At 33.5% G+C, this 19457-nt stretch overlaps 1 protein-coding gene across 2 annotated transcripts in view; it reads left to right on the top strand.

The window, feature by feature from the left end:
* LOC136985992 (CDK5 and ABL1 enzyme substrate 2-like) overlaps positions 1-12461 on the top strand; it is a 390978-nt gene extending 378517 nt beyond the window's left edge. For both annotated transcript variants that reach the window (XM_067283423.1, XM_067283421.1), the window contains 8 exons: positions 9650-9782; positions 9852-10032; positions 10224-10351; positions 10435-10541; positions 10617-10650; positions 10722-10784; positions 10856-10960; positions 11031-12461. In XM_067283423.1, the coding sequence (XP_067139524.1) occupies positions 9650-9782; positions 9852-10032; positions 10224-10351; positions 10435-10541; positions 10617-10650; positions 10722-10784; positions 10856-10960; positions 11031-11171 (892 nt within the window). In that variant the 3' untranslated portion in view covers positions 11172-12461. The remainder of the gene's footprint in view (positions 1-9649; positions 9783-9851; positions 10033-10223; positions 10352-10434; positions 10542-10616; positions 10651-10721; positions 10785-10855; positions 10961-11030) is intronic.
* Positions 12462-19457: the final 6996 nt, after the last annotated feature.

Below are 19457 nucleotides of genomic sequence, written 5' to 3'. Positions count from 1 at the left end.
TCATGTGACCCTCCCCACTATAAAATGGCAGCCTTTAATGTCTTAATTAAGAGGGCCTAAACACGCTCATTTTCTCAGATAGCTCTCTGAACCGAGCTGAGGTGTATGGAACATGTAGCCAAAGAATATGATTATCCTGCCATCACACACAAATTGATACACAGATGGCACTGTTGCCAAGAACTAGAACCAACCCAGGCACCCAATGAAGTTCCACCCAGTATCATCCTGGTTACTTACAATTCATATTTTAAATTGCTATACTCTGTGATAGCTAAGAAAAAGAATATTCACATCGCTTATAGAAGATGTGCTACAATATTTGACATTTTATGGAACGGAAAAGACACCCCCCAACAAAGAACAACTCCCAGGTGTAAACACCATCCCACTCATGGACCATAGATGAGACAGAAGCCTGGTCTACGTAGGATCCACCAAGCACTTCCCAGAAGTGAGAATGAAAGAGCACACAACAAATATTCTACACACGAGGATCACCTCTAACCATCTACATCTCAGACTCAGGTGTAGAACCAATTTTCAATCAAGCAAAGGTGATTCACACTACGCAACACATACACTATCTTAGATGGCTAGAGGCTCATTTACATCTACATACTCAAAGATGGTAATTGCATTGACCATAAGGATGAAATCACTCTGTCGACAGCCTGGCAGGCAATCATAGACAACAACTTATGATAATCTACAGCTGTTAAAGGGGTGCATGCCTGAATGACGAATCTATATCCAATTGAATTTAATTTGAATTGCATTCATTCAGAAGTTATTAGTTACCTGAAGAAGAACCTGAGAGTTTGAAAATGTTTGTAATGGTCTGTTTATTAGAAGACACACACCAATAACAGGCTCAGTGGTATGTTTGTTTATATGTAGATTATGAAACTCTCTCTTTCTCGGTTAAGTAGTTCTTTAGTTCTATAAGTTAGACTAATATTAACTCCCAATATGGAAATCTAAGATCAGGACTCCACTAGTGTGAAAACAGGCGTAAAACCGCTCGCCGTATAAACTTAATCACATGACCATGATATTTTACACCTGAGCAGGACGTAAAAGTGAGTTGAGCAGTGTTCAACTTTCGACACAAATATGGCCGTAAAACGGTACCATCCACCAATCAGAAGTCAGTGAAATCTAGGTCATTGTGACAGAGTGCGAAAATGGCAGAAAACAACGAGCTTTTGTGTATGTTCTCTCGTGGCTACTCTAGAATAAATCTGGAAAGATTTATTGAAAACATCCGAAAGTATTCATGTATCTATGACAAGAGGTATCCCGATTATACAGTAATAATGGATGCCTAAAACATGTGATATGGATGGCCAATGGAAAATCCTTCAATTTCAATGAATATATATTAAAAAAGCTAAGCTTATAAGTGCTGTATATTATCTTAATAATATAATAATAAAAGTTAATATATAAAAGTAAAGATATTATTTTTACTACATTTGTAATTATAAGTACAAAAAAAACTCGTAGAATATAATCATTGTCTTTATATCGATATATCACATATACAACCATGCAGGCGTAACTTTGACAGCACCGACGGCATAAAAATTTTGCTAGCCGGACCTCTACTGCAATCTGAGCGCAAACACAAATAGGTCACGTGATTAAAAGTTTTCACAGTGAGGGGTTTTACGCCCATTTTTATGCTAGTGGAGTCTCGGCCTAATCTGGTCAGACCTCGGAAGCCGCAAAGAAGTATCAGTGCAACCGTATTAATCAGTGTCATGCCAAAGAGAATTGTTGTGCCCAGGGCTGGATTTACCAATCCAGAGGCCCTGGGCACAAATTCGGTGGGGGTCCCCCTTTAAGAGTAGGCAAATTTGATGATTTAGAAAATTTACACAAAATACTGTACTTTCAATTAGATTTGAACTATTAAGTTGTAAATTTCATTTAAAAATAAGGTTATTGTAAACATACATATATTTTATTGTGTAAAATAATTATTTTAATTTAACTGAAAAATACCTATGTGAAATTTTTTCCCGAAATTTTCCAATGTTTCATAGGTTTTCTCCCGGGTTTGGTTTTCTCTGCCTGTTGCCCTCATGATTAGGCCACACGCCTAGTGTGGCCTAATCATGAGGGCAACAAAATCATGTCGCGGTAATAGAAAAAAATTATGTTTAAACATATTTTTTTTTTTAGTTTTGTGGGGGCCCTGGGCACAGGCCCCAAATGCCCTTATGTAAATCCGGCCCTGGTTGTGCCAATACCCGTATTTACCACTTTTCTTGTATCTATATTTGTTCTGTACTTCAGAATTGTAATAATCTAGGTGTTTATTAAATATGTTGTTTTGTATTCAAAGCATGTCATCCTTGAGTATACTCGACACCTTATCCCGATTTCACCGACCCTCTCCACTACACTAAATTACCCTCCAATGGCCATCCTCTGACACTGAAGCCGATAAGCAAGGTTGAGCTTGTCGTTTAACTCCCGTAGTTCTCACATTTTGTTTGAAAGAAAACAGATGCTACTATGTTTAGAAACGATGGAAATGAATTGGCATCTTTCATGTTGGAGGTACCAGATTTCATGACCTCGCTGTTACCTCTTCGTCACAGTGTTACCACATTTAGTTTGGTTAGCCAATGGTGCCCAATATTCAATATAGGTATGCACTCCCGGTTACACCACCCGGTCCTTAAAGTGATTCCAAATATATGCTGTCCATCTCAAATTAGTAGTGGCTTGTCCCTATACATCATACTTATCCTGTTAACAATAGTATCATCTATCTAACACCTTTCGGGGAAATTTTTTAAATTGAAATAACATGGCTTCCGGTATTTGGTCTGGGCTTTCATCCATCTAACTCTGTTCTCAAGATTAAGGAAAGACAGACAAACAGAAGGACGATACTGAGAATTTGTAGGTCTACAATCTTTTCAAATTGCAGCCCAAAAATACATTTCCAGAAAAGCCAACTTCAATTAACTTAAATTTGTAATTGCTGTTGTTCATATTTTTCACAATTTGTTATTATTGAAAGTGGTATAAGTCCATTTGTTTAATTTCTTTAACAATTTTATTAATTACTAGAAATTCTCCCATCAATCATAACAATACTTTTAATGAGAAAGTAGAGACTGAAGAATTGAGAAGAGCTTCAAGTTGAGCTTCATGTTGTGATGCTGTTTCTGCAGCCCACAACTAAGCCATTCTTACTCGATATTGTTCAAGTTGAACTTGAAGGCCTTCAGAGTCTTGGTTGTTCTTATTCTTTTAGATCTAGAAGTTACTTGACCAATTGTACTCTTACAATTTCCCCTAGGTATTTTTTTTTTTTTGACAAAATTGTTTTATCAACATGGAATTAAAAAAACTAAGATGAATTGTATGTATGTTAATTAGATAAGTGATAATACTTTCTAAATAATGGGCTCATTAGATTGCTACTTCCAATTGGATAATAGAAAGATTTTTTAAGAAGTGACCCAATGTGGCTATTATTTTTAAAGTTTAAAATATGCCATTTGCCAAAATATTTAAAAGTAACTTACGGAAAATTCCCTTTTCAAACATGAATGTTACATGGTTGCTGACGTCACTGCAACATAAGTGCAATCACCAATCTGAAATCAATAAAACGTTTATTCTATAGCTAATATTTCCACAAAATAAGTAGCCCTATACTTTCCATCGGTACATAAAACAAATATAACTAAAATTTCATCTGGATTGAATGAACAAAAATTGCAGGAGTTATAAGGAATTCACACACTGATGATGGCTTTTATATTAGTAATTATTACATAATAAAATTTAACAAGTTTATAGTTATTCAAATAATTATGACCATACAAATAATTTTGGGTCATTTTAAAGTCTATCCTCTTTCAACATTCCAACCAGATACAGATGATTAACAACATAAAGATACAAATATTTCTTTGTAAAAAAAAAAAAACACATACACACACATTTGACATCAACCACACAGTATTAAAATTTTTCAAAACATTACTCATGTTATATTTTGTTGTATTTATAGCCATCTGCAGACTCTTGGTGAAAATTCAAGAATTCTTTGCAATGTACTGTACATATATACATGAATTATAAAGTTCCAAGGATTAATTTACTTATTCAAATAATTATGACCATACAAATAATTTTGGGTCATTTTAAAGTCTTTATAATTCATGTAAAGTTTATAGTTTAAAGTTTATAGTTTTAAAAACATGACAAACATCAATAAATTCAGGTAAATATTTTTCAGTTGATTCAAATGCAAACCCTTAAATATCTCAATGTATGAATAAATGGATTTATGCCATTTTCATTTATAACATATATTAAATAATGAGTGGTATGTGAGCGTTAACAAGGTCTATGTTTGTGGGTTAGGCAGAAGCTCATGTTTGAAAAATAGGCCACAGTCTTCTTTGGTCACTGGTGGCAAAAGCAGCACCAACCCAAACATGGCTACTGCAATATCCTCAACAGATGTTGAGGAATCAATCTAGCCTTGGTGTTTCTATGGAAATGCATCCACAGACTGCAAAGGCTGGAAAACCACATCAACTGATAAACTCATTCGTTTCCATTGTCCATTTTATCATTCATATTTACTACACCATCACAGCGTACAGACAACAACTACATCATAGATTCTCACAATAATATCTTCACCTCACTGTCACCGAACAAAGGGTTGTTATCAAAAAAGAACAATTATACACAACAACCTTATCTCACAAACAACAGGTTCCTGATCAAATATGTCAATAGACAGAAACATTTAATATTAATGAAGATCACTTAACTTGTCAGGATAATCCAGCAACAAGCACTGATTATAACACACATACAACAATTACCACTAATGATACTACAGACATTTCCTCATCCACCACTGATAACATAGACATTGATTTAGTTAATATTCTCTCACTTTTATTTCAGGAAACACTCACTAAATTTATAGGTATAGATCCCACACAAAGACCACAAATACCAAAAACCAACATGTCTAAGGTAGTAGGAAAAACACTAAATTATGTAAACACTCACTCACTAACACACTACATCCATTTAATTTCTACACTCTCAGACATTCATACAGTAGATTATGCTGGGGCAGTCATAGTAGTGGCATACCATGGACTGAAAATACAATCACAGACAGATACACACAAAACACCATTCTGTCACAAGCCTGTCTGGCAAAGAATAGAAACACAGATAAATGACATTAGACTGAAATTAGACAGACTGACACAATACACTAAAACATGTAGACTCAAACAATACAAAACGTGTTTGCTACAGAAACAACAAAATAAATTATTTACAAACAATGAAAAACTCTTTTACAGACAAATTAGTATCAAAACAACCACTGATACACAACACAGTAGCACACTAACAGAAGAAAAACTCATGACTTATTAGTCTTCTCTTTTGTCCAGTGTGGTCACTTACAACACTGTTGAAGGCTGGATTGAAGAGAACAAACACTTGCCCAACATACTGACTATGCCCTGTGCTGAGATAAACGTACACGACACGCATGTTCTGTTAACAGCATATTGTAACTGGAAGACACCTGGTGTAGACAACATTCACAATTTCTGGTACAAAAAGTTTACATCACTGCACCAGGAACTAGCTAAACACCAAACACACATCATCATAAATCCACAAGACATGCCAAAATTTCTTACTCATGGCATCATCTACATGAAACCTAAAAACAATAATACTACAGACTCCACACAAACACCAAAGACCAATTGTCTTCCTGTATTGTTTGCAATACAGGAATACTTGTCTTCCTGTGTTGCAAACAAAATATACAAACATGTTGAAGAATTGTTGTATTCTTCAACATGTTTTTGGTGTTTGTGTGGAGTCTGTATGGAACAACAAAAAGGTTGCCATAGAAATCACAGGGGATCCAAAGAACAGTTACTCATTCAGAGATTCAGTCATTCTGTAGTCTATATATGCCATGTGCATGTTTCAGTGCTGTTTATGTGAGCACACAAACAACACAGAAATATACATGTGGCAGTTGGTTGCTACATATGCTACACATGTACAAAATATATCCATCACTCGTTGCATTCTTCCAAAACACTATACAACACTGGAGAACAACACTGAATCTCAGGATTCAAAACATTTCCATACAAACAAATCAAATATTCATTAGGCGAGGAATTTTTCAAGGAGATTCCTTGAGTCCTCTCTAGTTGTTCTTAGCCCTGAACTCATTATCTAACATGTTAAACAACACACAACATGTTTACAATGGTCAGACATGTAAAAACAACACAGTTTACATTGTCACATCTTATGCACATGGAAGACAAAACTTTATGCATCCACACAAAAACAACTTCAACTCCTACAAATCACATATTCGTACTCCAAGGACATGCAAAACACTTCACATATTCTGGCTCCACTAGTGACACTGGCAAAGTGCAGTGTCACTAGTGGAGCCAAAACTGGTGGAGGAGCACTTCCCACTGGTCTCAGACTCAGGCTCCTGGCTTGCTGACTCCTGCCAATCTAAATAATAAATATAGAAATAATAAATTAATTACTAATTAGGTGTAATTTTTAAAATTACTACTATACAGACGTGTGAAAATTATTAGACTCAAGTATATTTTTATTTGGATTACTGACACACCTCAAAATTTTTTTTGGAGAGCTGTTTTCTGGTTACCCTTGTATTTTTTAGGCTTGTCTGGACTAAAATAGGATCCAACCAACAAAATTCATAACACAATGGAGGGTCATATTAACCAAAACAATTTTGGTTAATATGACTTTCCATTGTGTTGTGAATTTTGTACACGAGAGAGAGACTTTTGGCTCACCCCTACCTGCAATGCAATTTCATGTTGATTGTTCTCAGTTTCCTTCAAAAATACTTAAATTCTTGCTATTTTCCAAAATTCATGAAGGTAAAAAGTTTTACCCATATTATCAGAACTGTTTTAATTGACAAAAACAGTAATAAAATGCAATTTTTACCAATATTTTTAGCTTTATCATGGGTTTGATTGAACACATGACATAACAGTGATAAGTTATAATAGTTCAAAATACTCACCCAGCTGTTAAAATTTCTTTATATCATCCTGTAGGCCAGGCATGGCCAACATATGGCCTGCTTAATGAATTTATGCTGTCCGCGATTAACCTTTAAATTAGCTACTGGTTGGATTCGTGATACTACTTTATTTTTTAAAAAAAATTCCATTGTAGAGATTTACAACTTTTGTACTCATCTGTGTGAACATTTTGTGCTCATCTGTGGATGTCATGCCGATCTTTTGTTTAAGCAAGAAAGGAAGAATAGGTATTGTGATCATAGGAGCCTGGTGTATGTTTGGGAGGCCCTTTTTACCATATTATTAAATCTGTGCAACTCCCCCATGCTTGAGTTGCCTGCAATGTGGGTCAGCCTATATAAAAGATTAAAACATTATCTCTAGCTCTACTTTCGGCACCTACTCAACACAACTTGGCACATACGCATTGTCATCATGTGTGCCTTAATTCAAATTCTTTACATTTTTATTTTAAATTTGATTTGTTCTAAAGGACTAAATACCGTTAATTTTAATTCAAAATATTTTTGTTCAAAAGTTTTATTCGAGTTTATGTTCTGGCTGAAGACAATGAATTATAAAATGTCAAAAGCACTTGCAAAAATAGCGAAATCTACACATAATTAACACCTTTGTGATAATTTCTTCCTTTCTTGCTTATACTTCTGTTAAATGTTAATTACAGGTATCACTCGTACAACATGATTTTGGAAATTCTTCGTACAGACTTTCAAATAACAAAGTTTACACTGAAAAATTGTGATATTTTTTTTTATTTGAGTAAGCATTCTAGTTGGCCACAGATTTTAGAATATTGGAATTTTCAAATTATTTTGTGCTTTTCATCAGGTTTACTTTAATGAAAACTGATATGAAAGTTAGTACAATTTGTTTTCTTCCTTGTTCTATCAGCCAGGTGTCATCCTTGTTGCTTTCAAACTTTAATCCTTAAGACTGTTAGTATGATTTCTATTTATAGATTAATAACACTTGGCTAAATGTGAAGATTAAACTTTTTTAACTGTAGGTATTACTTACCTACGAATGATTACTTCATTCATAAAAATGATGAATGAAATACGGTGGTATCTCTGTACTTGAACAGAAGTTCTGGAAAAAAGCCACTCGGTACTCAACCGAACAAACATGACCCACTAGAACAAATTTTGGAAGTTGTATAGATTATCCCTATGGAATCTCGGGACCAAGACGATTATAGATCTGAACTCAGGACCAAGATGAGTTCAACGATACCCAACTTTTAGACCTGAGATGAAAAATAAGAAAGGCAAGAAATTGTAAATATGATAAATATTTACGATTTCTTACCTTTCACAATGCATTCTACACCATTTTAGAGTTTTCCACTAGGTGGTGCTGCTTGCAGTTCAGTATATGTTTCCTTTTTTTTCTTCTTTTGTTCAAGAACTGCCACAAATCAATAACTAGTGACGTTAACTGGGCGGCCTGATGGCAGCTCCCCTCCAGGAGGAGTCTGTCGGGAGCACAAATAGTCAAATGCCACCTAGTGGAAAACTCTAAAATGGCATAGAATGCATTGTGAAAGGCAAGAAATCGTAAATATGATAACTTTCTTATTTTTCGTCTCTGGTCCAAAAGTAGGGAATTGTTGAACTCTTCTCGGTCCTGAGTTCAAATATATACTCATAGTCCTGAAATTCCATAGGGAGTAATCTATACAACAGCCCAAATTTTTGACTAATAACATATTTTATTTTTTTAAAAAAGACTTCCTAAAATTAAAAACTTCAAGGGTTAATACAGAAGATTAAATGCGGTTATAGGTAAAAAATGATGGTTAACTTTATTAACCCTTAAAGTTTTTAATTTTAGGAAGTCTTTTTTAAAAGATTGATTTTTTTTAAAAAATATATAAAAATCTGCACCATAAATAAATATATATTTTTGTTACTTATACAACATATTTTTATTTCTTCATCCATAAAAATAAAAAATATGAAAATGTTGCTGATTCTTCTGATCAAGATCAACAAAAAAACCTGAAATATATTGTAAGAAGAAACTGCCCTCGTTTAACTAAAATTAATATTAACACATAATACAGTTCTTTTAATTGTGATTAATAAACATATTTACCAATTGGAAATAAATTCACAAAGCAATTGATAATTAATTCTCTTAGCAAAAACTATAAAATTATTTTTCATTATTAACTTCTGGAACATAACTACTGTGTTGTACGAGGGATATCTGTATTTGCATAAATAATACAAAGCAGAATGTAGTTTAATAAAAATATTGATAAACTTCAGAATGTGTAATAACGCTACTTTTCTCACATAAATAATATGCTAATATCAATTTTATAATTTTTAAATTATTAAGTTTTACATCGATTTTAGAGTTCATTAACACTTTATTTGGTACATATCTTAAAAAATACTATAATAGACAGTTAATTGAAATTTTATGAGTGTACTTCGAAAAGATTAATATTTAATCAATGTGATATATTACTGCATGTTAAAGTTACAAATTGTTTTCAGAAGCGATCTTCGCCAAGAAGCTATTCGCCGAAGGCACACTTCTGGGAACCGTCAGCTGTCCACGTTGATAGACGGTCCCGATCCGCTAGACTTGTTGCTGTTGATGGGTTTCGAAAAACCTGCCGACGGGAAAGTATGTCTAAAATACACACGATTACTACGCTAGCAGATTTTCCCCTCTCATTTGTAAACTTTTGCCTAGGATATCTCCTATAGTAAATTTTTATCTCCATCTGGGATGCACTGGACGCTGCAGAGAAAATGTAAATCCCAAGAAGCCGAACATGTGACTAATTCCCATGGTTTTACTCGCTGTTTATCCTATGACCCGTCTGTGTCTAAATCATTAATGACTAATATTGTGGAAGCAAGTACAGAGATCAGTAAGTTTAATGTTAACATTCCAATTTTTATGACAATAGTTTTAAACACTTCAACATAGACTCATTGAATATTATATAACACATACACCTTATTGCTGTGAATCATTTATTGTTTTAAACAGTAAAATAATTCTCAGCAATAAAGTGTATGTGTTATATAATAATTTTAAATATAAAAATTTGACGTTCAGGTTTAGAGATGGAAGATATTCCTCCTAGTCATCCCATTAAGTATCTCGTGTATCATCCAAACCTATTAGATGATCCTGAATTGATTGCGGGAAAGCACAGCACTCAATTAGCATTTCCTTCTTACATTGTAAGTAGTTTTAGATATTTCCTATTGTTTTGCTATTTTTAAATGTATCACAAGTAATTCAGATATTATATAATTCTCCTTAGACATCTATTATAGGTTATGTAAAACCATCTGACCTCAAAAGAGAACTGAATGAAAAATTTAAAGAGCGTTTCCCTCCCATACAATTAACTCTCAGCAAACTTAGAAGGTATTTGGTTGACTTTTATTTTATTTCATTCCATTCTTGCAATTTATAATAATGTAAATTTATCATATTTTACAGTTTGAAAAAAGAAATGTGTAAAATTGCTCAAGAGGTATGTTAGAATTTTATATTCTAAATAAAAAATAAATACTTTAATTTCAAGATACAAAATAATTTTTTCAGTGTGGAATTGATCTTCTAACTGTAGCTCAAGCTCATGTTTATTTTGAAAAACTTGTGCTAAAAGTAAGTTTAGTGTTTTAAATTAATTGGTTAAAAAGTAATAATAAAAATAATAATTCTCTATCTATTAACAGTTACTTATCAATAAGCAGAATCGAAAATTATGTGCAGCCATGTGTCTGTTTCTTTCTGCCAAGCTGAATGACGTAAAAGGAGGAGAATTGAAAAATCTTCTCGAGGTAAACGTCTTCTAAATTTTGTAACATGTTGGAAAAATCGGTTCAAACTCACTAAAGGTTTATATTTTAGAAAATGGAAAACGGCTTTCGTCTCAATCGCAAAGATTTGCTGAATTGCGAATTCGGAGTCTTGGTTGCACTAGAATTCTCCCTCCTCCTGCCGACCTGGGAAGTGTATCCACACTATCAACGACTTTTGTACGAATCATAGCATTTTGAGTTCCAACATTCGCAGTTGTGTTATGTTAAATTTATCATATTGTAAATACAAAAGTTTATATTATTATTATGTACATTGAACCTTGTTAGTTAGTTAGTTAGTTATCAAAGAATTTGATATTTATTGTACATAAGTAGACTTAAATACACATAGTATCACGGGTATTTTTTAAAACCTTTATCGAAATCATTTCATTTGTAACAATCACTCTCTTCTGATTCAAACTTTCTCAAATTTAAATGAAGATTTTCAATTAGCTCTAGTACAGTTTTAGTAAATCAGAATTTTCGAGATGCTCAAAATTAATTACTTGATAAAAATCTAGTTATTAGATTTTCATTCGATATTGAAATTACGAACATAGAATAGTCATCTCGCACCTATTTTCCTATAATGATATTTTTAACAAAGTGTAAATATCATAAATTTTCCATTTATTTGTAGATTGTATATTTTTGAGGCTGTGATTGAACTTAAAAAGGGAACATTTTTAATTTCTAGTCATCTTGCTTCTTCCTTACAGCTATAGATAGGATTTTCCAAAGTTTTTTCTCTAATCTCTCTCTCTTTCTTGATTATATTAAAATTGAAACTATACAAATAAATACTCTACATAATTTTTTTTAATATTTACATGGATCAGTTTTTCTCTTAGTAATTTAGTCAGAAATATTCTACTTTTGTAGGTTGAGAAGTAAGAATAATACAATAGAAAAATATTTTGATGATAATTATCAAAATAAAACCATTTCTAAGTATATAATACATGTATAGATGAAAATTATAAATCAATACAAAAGCGACTTTGTTTGTTTGTAAAAACTCCCAATTCTCAAAGAGAATTTCAAATGGAGGCTTTTGTTTTGATTTTGTTTTCAATTATTTTTACAATTGTGTACATATTGAGAATATTCAAATTTTATTTTGAACTGGAGAAACGTGCATTGTGAACCAAAAGCAATATATTTATATCAGATTAGCCCTCCTTTAGAAAAGGAATTGATTATGCAATTTTTGATCTTAAATATGATGGTACCTTGATAAAAACAATTATATACATATATTTTTAAGTTTTTATTCTGAAGAAGAATAATGTGTTCACATAAATTAGTATGTGCATATACAATGTATGTAAATATCCTTGGCAGCTGTATTTACTTAAAATGATATATGTGTAATTTCTTATTACCATTTATGTGTTTTTTGTTTTATTTCGAAAGTTGCGATTAGAGTAAATCTAGTGTTTGTAAAGTACTTTAAAAAATAAAATACATAATTTTATTGAGGTTTGTTGGTATTTTGAAGTTTTAAAACATTTAAGTCAATGAATTGAGAACTATATATATATATACACTACATAAATAGGGAACTAGATGAGTCACAATTTGGTTTCCAAAGAGGCATTACAATGATACGAGAAAGGACGATTGATCACAATAAAGAGTTGTTTGTATGTTTTGTCGACTTTGAGAAGGCCTTTGATAAGTGTTAATCAAACACTGTTTTCAGATTCTGCAAAAAAATAGGTATTGATAAAAAAATTACTGAGAATAATATACATCATCTATAAAAGTCAAAAAGCAACAGTCAGATTTCAGGGAGAGGATACCAAATGGATTCAGATTAAAAAAGGAATAGGACAGGAATGCGGTTTGTCCCCAACACTTTTTAACATCAATAGTGAATGGATGACGAGAGAAGCATTTGAAAATCTAGACAAATGTGTAAAAATTAATGAACATCTTAATAACATTAGGTATGCCGACGACATCGCTCTGCTACATAACACTGAAAAAAGGTTACAGAAAATTCTAAATAGTTTGAAGGAAGTGGGAAAAGCAACATACCAAATGAAAATAAATGGTAACAAACCGAAAATTATGATAATCTCAAGAGAAGAAAAAGATCTAAATGTGAGAGGTCGGACTTGAGAGGAAAAATATTTTTTCGGCTGAAAATTTAATTAAAAATTTGCTATAATTTTTCCCACGATTGTTAAAATTGTAAATGATATAATTTTATCCCTCTGTGGAGTCACTTTCCTTTCAAGATGATACATCGAATGTGTCACCAGGAACTTGGCGACAAGAAATTGTTATTGGACATAGGCGCTGCAACATTGCAAAAAAGGGTAAGGGGGAAAAGGAGGAGGGCCTCCAATAAAAGGCAATGACTGATGACAAGAGTTGGTTCCCGAGAGAAATTCGTCCGCCGAAAAACGGGACAGTTCGTTCCTCCGAGAATCCGCCGCCATCGAAAGTTTGTCCTAGTCAGTTTCCTCAACGATCGGATACCTTAGTGATCCTCAATTAACTCCACAAAGTGAACTCCTTTAAAGTGACTACTGGAAAAAGTGCACACCTCCATCCAAAGACGAACTTCATCAATCCTTCGATTCGCCTCAGATCCCTTACCGGGTATCTATGAACCTTATCTGTGAACTTTCTCTCTCCAACCCGCGAACTAATTAATATCGCAGACGTAACCCTTACTATGAGCAAACTTTTGTAGAACTAGATTAATAAACGAAATTTATTATTGTTAGAATTGTGTTTGGTGCACTTCCTCATCTGTGCCATCCCTCGTATGGGATCCAAACGCTTACAACGCAAAGATTGTAAGCGTTTGGATTTTCGTATTTTCTCCGCGCGAGCGGAGAAAATACGAAAATTAGCGATCACTTAGGTTTCTGTGTCTACCTAGAAGACAGTGATGTCAGTCCTGACGAATTAGTCATTGCAGTCTTCGCCGACGCAATGTTGACCCTTCGGTCCCCGTGGTGCCGAAGCATAGGGAGCGCTTCGCGCATTGTCACATAAAGATGATGATGATGGATGGAAAGAAAATAGAAAAGGTAGAAATGTTTATGTACCTAGGAAGTTGGATAACTGAGGATAACAGATGTTATGAAATTAAAAACAGAATAAAAAAGGCTAAAGCTGCTTTTACACAAATGCCTTCAGTATTAATAGATTAGTTTCAATTTTTTGCCTACAATCTAAAATAGTTAATAATTTGGAATATGGCTACGTACGGATGCGAATCATGGACAATAACCAAGAGGAAGTTAACATTTTGAAAGGTATATCCGTTGAATTCTGTTAAGTTATATCGATATTTCAGTTGAAAGAGAATATTTTTGAAACTTACGTTAGATTGTAAATACGGAAAGCATGGTAGCTATTAAACCATGACGGCCGGATGGCCGAGCGGTAAAGGTGGCAGCCTACCGCTCTGGGGGACCCGGGATCGAATCCGAACGGGTCGAATAATCCCCAGGAATTTTTCGGGGGGTGGTCCGTTCGGATATGTCGGGCCCCGTCTCTCACCACCCGGTCGCCCCATTGTGGGCCTGGCCGAACCCATAATGGGCCTACTAAAAGAGGCCCTCTTAGTGCCCACAGGGCGAAAAGAGTTAAAAAAAAAAAAGCTACTAAACCAGTTCTTTTAGTCAAACTAAAAACTATTCAGAGAAAACAAACTTTACTAACAATGCCTGATTGTTAGTTAATAAAAGCTTAAGAATACTATGGATGAGCATCTCTCTCTCTATTACATGCACTTATACAAAAAAACTAGACATCTCTTATAGAATAAAAAAATATCTGTTCTATAACAACATTCAAAAACAACAAGAATGGCCCAAAACACTACGATAATGTCCAAAGTTTGAATTAAAAGTAGTAGGTATATTAGACGTATTAGATCAATATTTTAAATACAAGTCAACACAACGGCTACAATAAAAGTTGGACGCGGATGTTTAAGCCGCCAATTAACTTAGAAAACATACAGTGTCTAATATAGGTGATATAGTGGTTTAGCTAACGGAAAAGTAAACAATGCGAATAAATGGCCCGACGAAAACAACACTTAGCGTTACTTTTTAAATAGAAAGCTTGATCTCCATTGTTTACAAAAGTTCTAGAATTAATCGCGTGGAAGTCTAAATTGAAATATCGATTTTTGAACACGAGAATTGTAATTTATTTTACGGTATAATCTGCACCTAGCAAGTGACGTAAAACTTGCAAATTTTTAACCGAGGAATTCTTGATCCCAGTTAGACTTCGAGCCGACAGATCGGAAAGATACTACGTACGAAATTCTGCCTTAAGTTATACTTTTTTAATGCTTTCATGCAGACGGCACCGTAGTTGCTAGTGCTGCCATCTCGCGGTAAAATCTGCAAACAAATTAAAAAAAAGCACGATGAAAGGCAAGAAATTGCACGAACAGTCGAACGCCACTTCCTTTTTTTTCTTTGATTCAAGAACTACCGCGAATCAATAACTAGTGACGTTAAACAATCTGCGGCTCCCCTCCCGGGGGAGTCCGTCGGGAACACGAACAGTCGAACGCCAGTTCCTTTTTCTCCTTTTGTTCAAGCATCGTGACTCCCGATTGCTATAGCGCGGTCGGCTCGTAGTACTAGCCGACCGCGAGCGAAGCGAGGCTGACGGGGCCGTAGCCCCGAAGTCGAGGAGCGCGAGGGTGTGCGAAAAGGATTTAACTCGAACTGCAGACGATGTGTGTGCTAATGGATCAACATATGCCTCTGTTGAAGGTATATTTGGCCGACTTGCCGACTGCCTGTTAAACACGCGATAGTCTTAGCGGAAAGAGCGATGCCGCGCGATCGCCGAAAAAAGTATAACTTTCTTATTTTTCGTCACCGGTCCAAAAGTAGGGTATCGTTGAACTCGTCTCGGTCCCGAGTTCAAATATATACTCAAAGTCCCGGAATTCCGTAGGGTGCAATCTATACTACACCCTGAGTATGTGTAGAAAAACATCCCGGAGGGGGGTTAATTTAAATTCTGAAGGAGTTAATTTCTTTTATAAAATAGATAAATTCAATAATTAAAACAATGGGATCGGTATACTTAAAAAATACTAAAAATAAAAATTATCTTTAGTTTTAAAATAAGTAAAAACTACTTTGACTTATTTCGACTTCGAGGAACGATACGAGTTTAAATGGACGAATCAATGATGAAAAACTGACCTCAGTATTTTAGTATTACCAGTTTTATTTTGTTATCCTTTTTACAATTTAGAAAGTCCAGATGCATTTCGCTCAAAGTTGAGCCTCTTCAGTGGTTCCACTGAAGAGGCTCGACTTTGCGGGGCGAGGCTGGAATCCTCGACCGAACCCCCACAGCCGATTGTAGAGAAAACGTTTTGAGGCCGACGACGGTTTACAGATCGGGTAGACCGAGGTTCGGAAAAATTTCATTGCAGAGACAGCGTTTCAAGCTTGTCACAATGTAGACATCGATTAGAAACAAATTATTTGACCTACTTTCTAGACTCACTCGAGAGCAGGTTTAGAGGGCTTTTTAATTCGATTGGTAGTTTTGTTGGTGGAAAAGTTTAGATAAAAATGGGATATCATATTTTCGATAAATGTAAACGGTACGAATCGACAAAATTATTCATTAATTGCTTGGAGCAAAATAACAAAATTAAATATTTCAATGTTCCAATTCCGATATTCAAATGGGTGAAGACTTAAAACTACAATTACAAACAAATCGGATGCATTTATTTACAATTCGAGTATCGCGTCGGTTATAAAACATTAATGCATTTCGGAGTCATTGTAGTTAATCACCTAGTCGTTCTGTTAAACAAACGAGACAATTTTAATAATTACCGAAATCTTTTTACTAATGATGTAACGAATAGTATATTCGACCTCAGCCGAATACCGAATATTCGGCTAGGAGAGTGGCCGAATACCGAATATTCGGCCAAACTATTCGGCTTGATTAACGCACGTACAAAAATTGGCGCGCAAAAATTATGGCAAGGATCGCGCACCCTGCTCTCTATTTGCCCGCTGTCACTACGATTTTTTCTTCCAGTAGGTCTAAATTATTTAAATAATAATTATAATTTAATTAATTAAAAGTTAATATGAGATGGAGCCTAACGTCTACCTCTAGGGCCAAATTGGTTTATAATTTATATAATAGCCGTAAATAGCCCGATATGATTCGGCAGTTGTTGGTATTTAGATGTAAGTTATAACTTATAAGTTATTTTATTTGCAATCGATCTTTTTAACTCTTTAATTAAGCGCTAAAATTTTGTTTTTACTACGTATTTGTATATTGAATAGTACCCTAAGAATATACTTTAGTGGGGATGTATGGTCTAGTTTCTGCCCAGTTGTGGAACAGTTCAAATATATTATTGGGGGTTTTCTATTTGTGAAGTTTTGTGATATTTTGTTGCTATCGTTTTTGTCAATATTTTTAAAATTAACATGATTTCAAATGTTATCTTTTGCATATAATGAAAAATGCTCGTTCTTTGCTTTATATATAAAATAAATTATATATTAGTTACTCATCTTCTAGAAATAGATAAATAATTCTTTCTTTGAATACGATAAGTTTCAATAAAACGTTTCGTAAATCATTTTAAAACATCGTAAAAAATATTAAAATATACGCGAATACGAATATAACATAATTAACTAAACAATAACATTAATGCCCGATACATTCTAACCTACACGCCATCAATGCCATAAGATATCGGGCTAGATAAAAATTATATTATTATTTAATTACGAAATAATTTAATACTAGAGTTAGATGCTATTTCTTATTAACTTTAATAATTATAATTTAATTTTCAGCATTAATAAAAGTTACCAAAATGATTAATTTACTGTGTTTTTGTTATTTCTTACTCCTGTTTTGAGGTATTCGGTATTCGGCCGAATAGTGAAAAATAGGCCGAATACCGGGTAGTAACCGAATATTCGTTACATCACTACTTTTTACACAAAAAAATAATTTTAAATATTTTATTATTACTATTACATTTCGACAGTTACGAAGGGAGACGATGTCGAAATAATTCCTTAAAAATCTATTCCCAAGACGAATTTCGAATTCGGTATAAATTTTCTAAATATGGATTTGTTCGTATTTTAAATCGTATTGGCGACGAAATTTAAATATCGAAATGGAAAAGGATTGTCATTAATTGCCGAACAATGGTTGTTGATGGCCTTAAGATTTTATTTCCGGAATATAGCTGGAGACTTCTGACGTCACAAACGAATAACCCGATTGGCCGAACGACTCCTAAAACAGGGGAGTAATTGCGAAAAAAGAGCCAATGTTTTGCCGAAGTTCGTTTAGAGGGCGTTCAGAAATAGACACTCGTCTTTGCAACGCATTTTAAACCGTAGTTCAGCCAGCCGTCTATAGACCGTTCTGTTGATAAACGTCGTTTAACGTAAACTGTCTCTACAATAGCAGGCCTAGGAGTGCTATTTCCCCTTTGAAAAAGTGAGAAAAGTGAGTTCAAATACAGAAAAAGTGAATAAAAAGTGAGTGCAATAGTGACAAAACAAAGTGAAAACACAGAAGGAAAACTCAGCAAAACAGCAGTAAAAATTGTTATTTTCTTTTTATTCTGTTATGGTTAAACACATTTTAAAAATTTCTGTATATACTGTAATATAGTAGCCACTCGTTATATCGCGTTTTTTGGTCCCCCAAATTTTAAAAGCATTTGAGTCAATTAATTTTAAATTACCAATTGCCACTGAATTTCTATTTGCAACGAAATACGAGAAAGAGCTAAATATGCAGAACAGGTGGATAGATCGATTGTCATTTGTTTCCTTTTGATATAAAAGTTGTTTATTTATTAGTTTTAAGTACAGTCTCCTCATTTACAAGTTTCTGTGAATTCGAAATTTCATACCTTTATGTGAATTAACGGTATTGCGTCAATTCACATAAAGGTGTAAAATTTCGAATTCACCGCATAATGTGTAAGGAAACGATTTCTCTAATTCTGAACGAAAACTTCTAAAATTTTTATACAGTAGTAACTTTATTTTGCTTTTTAGAAAATTTTTACTCTGTAATTTTATAAGTTTTGATGTTCTATTATATATTCAATATTCATTTTTTTAAATTTTCAATTACAGCATTTATAATTTTTATTGAAAAATATAAACTACACAAAATTCTAATAAGCGATTTACATAGTACTGTATAATAAAATCGCAATTGATGTTTTGTTTTTATATCGACAGTATTTGTCTTTCAATGTCATTGTTAAAGAAACAATAAATGCTAAATGGGCGTTCATGGTTTCGATGTTTACGTAAACGTCAATTAATTCGATATAACCTAAGAATAAAATTCACGATTGAAAAACTAAGCTTATTTTATATCAGAAACACTTGCTAATGAAAGAATAGCAATTCCATAGCATGTATAATCTGTTCAGTAAAAGCCC

This window comes from Centruroides vittatus, unplaced genomic scaffold (genome assembly GCF_030686945.1).
Source record: "Centruroides vittatus isolate TY-2023 unplaced genomic scaffold, ASM3068694v2 contig_986, whole genome shotgun sequence".
Lineage (NCBI taxonomy): Eukaryota > Metazoa > Arthropoda > Arachnida > Scorpiones > Buthidae > Centruroides > Centruroides vittatus.
This window is presented reverse-complemented; position numbering and strand designations above follow the sequence as displayed.